We start from the raw sequence: 10,677 nt of genomic DNA on the forward strand, positions 1-10,677 counted from the left end.
ACATATATATAAAGTGAAAAGAGCATACTATTAAAAATATAATGAACATATACCTAGAATGAAAAGAACATATTTGCATCAAAAGAGTGGAAAGAACATATGTCCATGTTCTTTGTTTGTCAGTATAATGTATTTTTATTTGTGGCATAATGTTAATTGCTTATTATAAAATATTCTTTGAATTCTATCTTCAAATTGCGATGGATATATATAAATAGTGTTCATTACATAACATTATCATGTTCTTTATTAATATTTAGATATTAAAAAAAGGAAAATTTCACATCTGCTACCAGCGAAACCACCTAGCTTCACATTTACTAACGGTTTAATTTTTTTATTTTATATTACTACCACACGAAATCACATAATTTTAATTTTGCCACTTAACACTTTCCATTACAATTTCCGTTAGTGAGATCAACCACCCTCACTGCCACCCTTCCCTCGTCGGACACCCTCACTACCTCCCTGTTTGCTACCTTCGACCCACCATGATTATTTTTTTTAAACCCAGCAACCTCCCTACCCCCTGTCGGCGCCGGTGACAGCCCACCACCTTCCTTTATTCCTTCTTCGCTGCCCCCACCCTTAAACACCAGCCCCGACACCACCCTTCCCCCACCCAAAATAGCCACCCCCAACCCTTAAACACCAGCCCCGACACCACCCCAACCCGAATCGAGCCAGAAACGACCGATTTCCTCTTTCCCCAACCTGAATCGAGCCGAAAACGACCGATTTCCCCTACCCAACCTGAATCGAGCCGGAAACGAAACCCTAAATTCATTTTGGGTGGTTTTGGGGTGGCGGTTTAGGGTTAGGGAAGGCAAAAAACGGTAGGGGAAGGGGAGAGGGGTCGATTTCGGTGGGGGGAACGGGGCTGGGGGGGGCGGATTTCGGTGGGAGGAAGGGAAAAGGGGTGGTTTTAGTTCGGGGTGGGGGTCGGGGCAGCGAGAACGGGGAAAGGGAAAGGGGGTTCGCGTTGGCTGCGTAGGGGTAGGGGAAAGGGAGGGGTTGGGTTCTCGCCGGCACTGGCCGAAGGTCTGGGCGCCGGCTGCCGATAGTAGGGGGGGAAGGGAAGGGGTGGCAGTTGGGGGAGGGGGAAGGTGGTTTTTATTTTTTTAATTATTTATTTTATTTTTGATAAACTTAACGAAAATCCTAACGGATTCCGTTAAGTGGTAGTGATTTTTAAAATACTCTGATTTAGATGGTAGTAATATAAAATAAAAAATTAAACCAGTAATAAATGTAAATCTAGGTGGTTTCTCTGGTAGCAAATGTGAAATTTTCCTAAAAAAAACATAAAGGCTCTGTTTGGTAGTAGCGTTTGAGGAAGCGGTTAGCGTTTTGATCAATCAAAACACTACTACAAAAAATTTGAGAGTGTTTTGGCAAGGTAGCGATTCTAGTAGCGGTTAGTAATAAGATAGAGTTTAGGTAGCTTTTCTCAAACATTAAAAATAGTACCGTTTAGAAGTAGCGGGTAGCGTTTGACAAATTTTATTACTTTTAAAACTATAATTACATGAATTTTGATATATATTAGTATTGCAACCGCTACTTTTGCCAAACACCTATACTCCCTCCGTCCCTAAATTACATTCCTCCTTTCTATTTTGGGTATTCCAAAATTACATTCCACCTTTCTATTTTTAGTAAGTTTTTTTTTTTTTTTTTTTTTTTCTAAATATCTCAATTACACTCTCTTTTTCAGTTGTACTTTTAATGTATAATTAAGAGGATTTCTTGGTCTCTAGCTACTTGAGACCAACTTGGTCTCAAGTAAGGGTACCAAGGTAATTTCCTTATAAAGCTGTCCTACTTTACAAAAAAAAAAAAAAACGCAGAGTATGGGGGCCCACACGTGTTCAGCAAAAGTTTTGAAATGAAAAGTCTAAAAAGTGGAGAGAGATTGTAAGCCTTTTGGAGGTAGAACTGAAAAGAGAGAAAGAGAAAAATTTCAAGGGTTTTCATTTCAAGAGACGAAGAAGTTCTCCGTAGATTTGCGATCAAATTCCGTAGGTTTGAAGCTGCAGTGGACGCAAGAACGTTATCGCGGCAGTCAAGTAGCATTTTCGAACCGCTTTTGGTAATTCTCTCATTTTGTATTTTTTGAATTTTGTGTGTAGTTAGGGTTTACCATAGTTTTGCCTTATGTTTGTTTAAATTCCATTGAATTTGTAATTTGTGTTAGTCTGTGTTGATATTTGTTTGATTTTGTGTGTAGTTAGGGTTCTGGTTTTGATATCTGTTGATTTTGTAATTCCATTGAATAAGTTTTTTGTGTTAGCGAGGCTCCGGTTGTTTTCGTGTTGTTTGTTGAAATTTTAATGACTTAATTGTGTTTTTTGTTGGTTAATTCTGAATGTAGTGTTCTGCATGCGTACCACTATTGATTTTTGAGGATAATTACAACGTTGATTTCTGGATTTGATAAAATGTTGGAAGTGGATGATTCAAGGGTGTTTTTTTTTTTTTTTTTTTTTTTTTTTTCCTATTAAAATATGGATGTACAAATGCAATTGAAAATTTGTTGAAAATTGATGATTTGAGGCTGTGTTGTAGTTTCTAGAATGATAGTTGTTTGTTGTAGACTTGGTGTTGTGAATAAAAATGGATGCGTTAGGACTTAGGATGGTGCTTTAAGATGGATTGTTGGTATTGTATTAATACCATTAGGTGTGTGTAGTGTATTGATTGGTCTTGGTTTAGTCCCATGTATGCTGTATTAGATACCATCCTGATGTTCTGCTTGTTATGGTGAAAAGTAAAGCCTATGTTGAATTTTTGTGTATCTTGTGTATTCTAAATTGCAGCATGCATGTGTTCATGGTGTGTCATTTAATGGGGGATTTAAATTGTTGTATTTAATGAAATGTATTTATCCTTGGAAAAATTGTCAGCAACTACACGTGTAATAGGTGTATTTGGAAACAACTGCCCACTTAAAAATTTTATCAAAAAAACTACCCCCCATATTTAAAAAGTTTGAGGTGCACTACCCCTTTCTAATTTCCGGCGAGAAAATCCAGCGTGTGGGGCCCATCTGTTTATTCCCCTCCAAAATTAAAACCTAAAAGTCGTGTTTATAACCCCAACCTCCCTTGCTTCTCAAAATCGCACTTCCAAAAATCAAATTTTGTCTGCAAATCGCAAATTGAAGAAGGGAAAAGAATATCGGTCTACAATTCAGAGGTAATTTGTCTCTTTCACTCCATTAATTATGTATTTTGCAACAAGGGTTTACAGATTACCAAAAACACAAATTTAGGGTTCTTATAAATTGGGGATAATTTGCAATTGGGAGAATTTGTTGATTTTTATTGAAATTCGTTGTCCTAGGGTTACTAATTAAGGATGATTGGTTGTGAATTATGTTATAATTTGTCTATTGCAGAATGTCGAACTCTTCTTTTCACTCAGCTCACCCTTACCCAAGCAAATGCCATTGTGGAATTCCTCCAAAAATGGTGACTTCCTGGACAAGCACTAATCCTGGAAGGAAATTAGTGGCATGTAAGTTCTATGATGCTGCAACTGGAAGGCGTGGGTGCAAATTTTTTGAGTGGATTGATGAAGATGTTGTTGAGTGGCAGATAATAGTAACTAATCAACTAGTGCTAGAGAAGAAACTGATGAAGGGTGAAATTGCCACCTTAAAACAGGAAGTAAGCTTACTCCAAGATCAAAATGCAAGGCTAGTGCAGCAGAACCAGAAACTAATGAAGAAATACAAGGTAAAAGCCATGGATTTAAAGAATGGTGGTAATAAGATAGCTTGGGAAAAGCTTGTTTATGTTGCAATTGGATTGGTTGTTATGTATTTGGCAAAGAATTATGCAATGTAGTTTGTTTTAGGGCTATGTATGTAATTGTAGTAGAATGCATGTTAACTCCATGATTAGCTACAAGTTTTGTAACCAAATATGGATAGTGGATAGCATACATGGTGTGCTTTTGTTATGTATGGTTTGAACAAAGAAATGAAAATGCAAGCTTTATTTTGATCCAAAAGGTTGTTGTTCATTGATTAATTGCACCAAATTAGTTTTGCATTACATTTACAGCTCAAAAAAAAGGGTCTCTTGCCCTTAATCACCCTGTTAACCATTGTTTGTCAACACAAGACAAAAAGAAATACTTTTCTAAGTACCTAAGGTGCAAAAACAACTTAATGTTTGTTAAATAAGAAACTACAACAACTAATTAAACTAAACTTTACATTGAGGTTGTTTTTTGCCTTTAGACTTGGCAGGCAACTTTGGTTTAGGGGCTGCTTTTGACTTCCCTGCTGTCTTCCCTAGAGTGGTTGTTGATGGTTGAATTGCAGCTTGTTGTTGTGATGGTTGGCTACTTTGACTTGCAGTAAGTGGGGCAGACTCATTAGCTTGAAGACTAGACACCACTTGTGCATCTTGTTCCTGCAATAAGAGGATATTACAGTGAGTATATGCATAAAATACAAACACAATAAAAAGTACAACTTCAAGTGCATTTTACCTTCCTAAGTGCTCTATCTTTGTTCTTGTTCCTCCTAGCAACTGACCAGGCATCAGTTGATTATGGCCTTCCACCTAAGTCTATGTCTTTGGGTGGGGCTGGAGGATTTTTGCACTTGTTTGCATAGTGTCCTGTATTTCCACACTTTGAACACTTGTACACTCTCTTTGGCCTTTTGACAGCTCCTGAATCTGCACCTTCACCCTGCTCCTTCTTTCTCTTCTTTAGAGAAGGTCTTTCAGGCATCTTTCTCATCAGAAGAGGTAGTGGTTGAACCATGTCAGACCTTGCCCACTATTTCATCCCAGGCATAGGTTTTATGCTAGGTGTGTAAGCTTTTAAATAAGTGGCCTTGGTGTAGCATTCATGGACAAAGGCCTCAGGTCTTTCCCTCTTCTTCATAATGCAAGCCTAAGCATGGGCACATGGAATACCATTCAACTCCCATTTGAAGCATGTGCATGTGTTGTCATTGAGGTTCACAACAAACCTGTCAGAATAATGATCCACTTCCCAAACATCCATCCTTGCTGGCACAATTGTGCATTTAGTAGCTGATTCTGCCACCCATTTGAACACCTTTGTGATGTAAGGCATGAATCTGCCATCATGTTTCTGAGATTCCTCCCATTTCTCAGCATTCCTTTTCATCACATATCTTCTAATCCACTCTAAACAAGTTATGACAGGTTTATCTCTTGCACTCCTCAAAACAGAATAAAAAGTTTCACAGATATTGTTCAGGAGCATATTAGATTTGGATGTGGTCCTAAATGCATTCCTAGACCAATGTCTTGCTGGGATTGCATCCAAATACTTAAAAGCATCTTCATCTAACTCCCTAATGCATGCTAACTCAGCATCAAAATCCACCTAGTTCACATGACAGATGTTTAAGAAATTTTGGACATGATCTATACTTGAAATACACAAACTGACAATGAGTAAAATTAGTATGTTACCTTTGTTGTTGATTTAGCAGCCCTCCAGAAATATTCTTTAAACATTGAGCCAGTAAATTGGAGCTTAAAGTTAGCCCAAATGTGCCTTGCACAATACCCTTATCTCGGCTTTGGGCACAACTAATTCAAATGCTTCAAGAAGCCCCTACATGCCAAAAATTACCAAATGAGTTAGACTGATCTAATACATGAAAACTTACATTAGAATTGCACAAATTAGCTTACCTTTTGTCTATCTGAAATAACTGTCAGCCCTTCTCCTTCTTCAAACTCAATGTCCTTGATTAGCAATTCCAGAAACCAAGTCCATCTGTCCTTGTTTTCTGCCTCCACCACAGCCCAAGCAACTGGGTAGATGTTATTATTCCCATCTTTACTCACAACCACCAAAATCATCCCACGAAAGGCACCCTTAAGGTGACAACCATCCACACCAATTAGAGGCCTGCAACCCTTTTTGAAACTAACTTTGCAAGCCTCTAAACATACATATATCCTCTTAAAATATGGTGGAGGCCTCTCTATACCTTCTATGACAACTATGGCAGAAGAACCTGAATTGTACTTCAAAATTGCAAATCCATAATCAAAGATCCTAGCATACTCCTCAGCTGAATCACCATACATGATCAATTTTTCCCCATCCCTTCAAACCATGCCTTGTAATAATACCCTATATGCACCCCTAAATCCTTATACACTCTGTCCACAAATCTAGCTAACTTCCAAGTGGGATCAGATCTCCACTCATCCAAGTACCTTTCAGCTAAATACTCTGAAGTTACTTTACTGCTTACATGATAAAAGCCACAAGTGTGAGTCAGGTTCATGCTCTTAATCTGCATGGTGTCTTCTCCTGGTATATGCCTTATGCAGATTTTAAACCTACACTTATTCTCATCCTCACACATACACTCCCCCTTCAACTTTCCATGTTTGCTATCTCAAGGACAACTACTGCACCTGTTTTTGCAATACACATTGTAGGGAATATTTCAAGCGTTAATCCCCTAGCTTGAACCCCACTGTGATCATACACTAAAGTATGGTGGCGTCCAAAAGGGAAGAAGATAGAGCAAAAGAGTCGCCAACAAGTTTTTTTAGGAACTTGTAAACCGTTCACAGGGTGAAGGTTACACCCCTTAACGATCCAAGAGATCGTCAACTCCATAAGGTCTTGAACCAAATAAGGGTTCAGGGATGAAGGTACAAATCCAACCTAAAAGAGGTTGAACCTGCCCTAATAATAGGCCTCTACTTTATTCTGATCGTATTCATGTGCGCTTTCTGACTAACATACAATCAATAGGATTACCCTAAACCTATTTATCTATGTTGGTTGAATATTAATGCACAAATAAATCTAATATTGGCGATCACTTGAATTATAATCATATTAACCCTAAACAAGATTATTAATTATCTTATTAAGCGTGATTACAAGTACAAATTCCCTTTAAACATGCATAAAAGGTGTGATCAAGCAATAACAATAAATATATATAATCAAGCAACATAATAACAATAATAAATAATTATCATAATAATAATAATCATAATAATAATAATCATAATCATGTTAAAGCATAAGAATAGCAAGATCCTAGGCATGATACTAACAAGATTAATAACAAACCCTAGCATGTCACTAAGCATTAAAAATCAAATCTTTAACCCTAACATGATACTAACAATCATAAATATTAGGAAGAACATAAAAGGCATCGTAACAATCGTATTTAGTATTAAAGTCACCCTAGACATAATACTAGGAATATCATAACAACAACCTAAACATGATTTCTACATCATAACATTAATAAAAATCATTAAAGTACTTACTTTGATGCCTCGTACCTCTTTCTAATAACAAAATACACACGTCAGTAACTTCAAGGAAAATAATAAAACAAAACAATTAAATTAAATAATTGAAATAGAGATTTGGGACCAAACCCTCAGAAATTAAACCTTTCACGTCTAGGGCGAAGGCAACTTCGAATATGGCTAGGTGTATCTAGATCTAATGAATGCGGAATTTTTATATTTGAGATAAGCTAGTTTAGAAAAGAGAGAGAGAGAGAGAGAGAGAGAGTAATCAAGAGAATCTTGATGAGAGTTGGTGAATTAAAACGGAGTTTTTACGACGTTATTTATAAAGAAAATCAGCCAAAAAGATAAAATATCAAAACAGAGTTTTGGCGCACGTAAAACCTGATCAGCGCCAACGCTGGCTATTGGCGCCAGGCGCCAACATTAGCGCCAGGCGCTACAGCTGGCGTTTGGCGCTGATTCAGAAAATCACGCGTTTTCTTAAAATCAGATAAAAATTGTCGTACAGGAGGATAAAATCGTATTTTCCTCAAAAAATGCTCTTTGATTTTAATTAAAACTCTAAAAAGTCAACAAAAGTCAATTTATCAATGTTAATTGAATTAGGAATGAAAAGAACCTTCTAGAAGAATCTAGAAGACTAAAATCGTTCCTAATTACATTAGGAATGATAAATCTATATTAGGCCCTCTTTGATTTTTGGGCCGCATATAAGGCTCAAACCGGGCCCAGTTTAGTACATTGGCCATAAATTCCTCAATATTCATCGAAATTGGGTTATAATATATCGTTGGAAAGCTCTTATCAAGACCTATCCAACTACACTACTATTGGACCCATATCATGGACCAACCAAACTGGATTGACTGTTTTCTTAAAATAAGTTTTCAAAAACAGAGAGAAGAGAAAAGAAATTAAAACTATCCGCAACACTAGACTTTCCACACTTTCACTTCATTCGATTATGATTCGACGCGAAAGGTACTCATCACTGGGTTTGGTTTTGGTGAGACACAAATGGGTGTCTACACACATACACCTTCTTTCTGCTATTATGCAACATATAATAATCATATGAATTCTCAATGCTATGTGATCTAATTGCTTTTCTCACAATATAGACATTAGGGAATTTAAGGCCTTTAGTTAACCTAAATTTAGTCTTGAAAGAAACATCTGAATTAAAAGAGGGATAAGGGTCTACCTCTTCATCTGATCCTTGCAAGCTCCTCAAATCTTCAGAGTCATAGTCAACTTCCTCAACATCCCCTAAGTTTCATTTTCTTCCCTCACTTGCTCTGAATCTGCAGCCTTTTGTTCTTTCTTGTCCTTGAAATCTGAGCTTGTACCCTCCTCAAGGTAGGTTAAATAAAGCTCACCACTTTCCTCAGCTGAGATATCTTCTTCATCCTGCTCAAAATTAACATCACTCACACCATCATCTGAATCAGACCACTCCCCTTCCCCACTGCAATCTGAATCAGCACCTAAACTAAGTCACCCATTTAACCTTTTTTTGCTGCCCTGCTTTCCCTTTCTTCCCAGCCTTCCCTGTGTCCACTCCCTTCCCTTTCTGTAAGCCCTTTTCTTTCTTCCCCCCTTCCCTTTATTCCCTCCCTTCCCTTTCTGAACTTTCTTCTCTTCTTCAACTCCTTTTTCTGCCTCACCTCCCTTTCCTAGCTTCACACTACTAGCTGAAGGAATGAAAGTGTCTGAGGTAGGGTTTTTAGGTGGAGGTAGATCTGTGGAGTGAGCTGCAGCTGCAGATGTTGAAGGAAGGATATGGTTGAGGGGGGTTTTATCTAGACTAACATGTGACAGGGGAGGGGTGTTTGGTTTGTGTTTTTTGTTTTTTTTTTCTGCCACTAACCTCATGTGTCTTCTAAACTCCTGTGGGGTAACTAAAACAACATCTAAATCATCTTCAACTACAGCCTTCTGTGGGGACAACCTATTGCTTCTCCTAACTGACAACTTCTCCAATTTAACTTGCTTCAGATTTTGCTATTAACTGCTGACACTGAGTTTGGGTTGTAGATGGAGGCCTAGGTGGGATATAACTTTGGTATTTGGATCTAATAGTTTGTGGGATAGTTGGTTCCACTAAGGCCCAAATAATAACCCTGTCATTTAAGTCCCTACTATGTACCAAGCCCACCAAGTCCTCCTCTTTTTCAATTTTTTTCCTACCATTTGTCAAGCTTTTCCCTGCCATTTTATACCAAACACTAAAGTTCATAGGAACCTTCTTCATCACTAAATCATAAGCTTGAATCACTAACCTTCTCACAGTACTACAAGTCATAAGATGAATCATGCAATGAATTTTCATAAACATCCCCCCCCCCCCTTTATATTCAGTTTTTCCCTTTCCACATACAAACTCCCCACCAACACATATGTTCATGTCCACGTATTCAGGAGGAGGCCTACAGTGATTCAAAAGTATATCAATTACAAAACTCAAGGCATTCACATCAGTTCACAGTCAAACTTAATTGCTTAATTACAAAGTGATTACTGTATAAATTACTTTTAAGTAGGGAATTACATGGGGTTCTATTCCACTATCAATTATACAAAATTAAAATCAATTTAAAATTTAGGGTTATGAAAAAGAGGAATAAAATATTAGGGTTTACTCATGCAACCACATATATATATATAAACTAATTCATGCGTAGTGAAATTTAAGGAATTGTACCTCGTTTTTCCCCTTTTGCCATGTTTATTAACTGTATCTTCTGTAGCTTTCCCTTTTTCACTTCCGTTCGGCTGGGTTTTGTCCATTTTAGCGAATTTCTGTACCAATCGCACTGACAATGACAGAAATTGGTTGCACTAATTGAATGCTCTTGTTGTGTAGGAGAGAGAAAGGAAGATAAATTAACAAAACTAGGAGATTGAAGGACAGAGATGACGAAGAAAGATGATGAATTGTGGTCCTGCAAGAAAGAAATGCAGGGAAGGATCGGAGAAGGAGAGAGAAATGACAGAGGAGAGGTAGTTGGAGTAGTAAATGAAGAAAGGGGTAGAATAGTCTTTTTAGGTTTTAATTTTGGAGGGAAATAAACAGATGGGCCCCACACGCCGGATTTTCTCGCCGGAAATTAGAAAGGGGTAGTGCAACTCTAACTTTTTAAATATGGGGGGTAGTTTTTTTGATAAAATTTTTAAGTGGGCAGTTGTTTCCAAATACACCTATTACACGTGTAGTTGCTGACAATTTTTCCTTTATCCTTTTTATAGTCATGGTGTTGGAGAGGTCTGGTGACTCCTCAATAAGCCGCAGACGTAATTGGGGGTGAGTGTAATGAAGTTGTGTTGTAGTTCGTTGTATTAGCTTGGTTTACAGAATTCAGAATTTGGTAGTAAT

At 37.5% G+C, this 10,677-nt stretch overlaps 1 protein-coding gene across 1 annotated transcript; it reads right to left on the reverse strand.

Moving 5' to 3' along the window:
• Nucleotides 1-4,917: 4,917 nt before the first annotated feature.
• Nucleotides 4,918-6,095, reverse strand: LOC145557375 (uncharacterized). The gene is made up of 3 exons (XM_081618557.1): nucleotides 5,694-6,095; nucleotides 5,566-5,613; nucleotides 4,918-5,379 (listed from the first exon to the last, which is right to left on the reverse strand). The coding sequence occupies exons 1-3, from the start codon at nucleotides 6,093-6,095 to the stop codon at nucleotides 4,918-4,920; spliced, it is 912 nt and encodes a 303-aa protein (XP_081474683.1).
• Nucleotides 6,096-10,677: the final 4,582 nt, after the last annotated feature.

Source organism: Chenopodium album, chromosome 9 (assembly GCF_948465745.1).
Source record: "Chenopodium album chromosome 9, dcCheAlbu1.1, whole genome shotgun sequence".
Classification (NCBI taxonomy): domain Eukaryota; kingdom Viridiplantae; phylum Streptophyta; class Magnoliopsida; order Caryophyllales; family Amaranthaceae; genus Chenopodium; species Chenopodium album.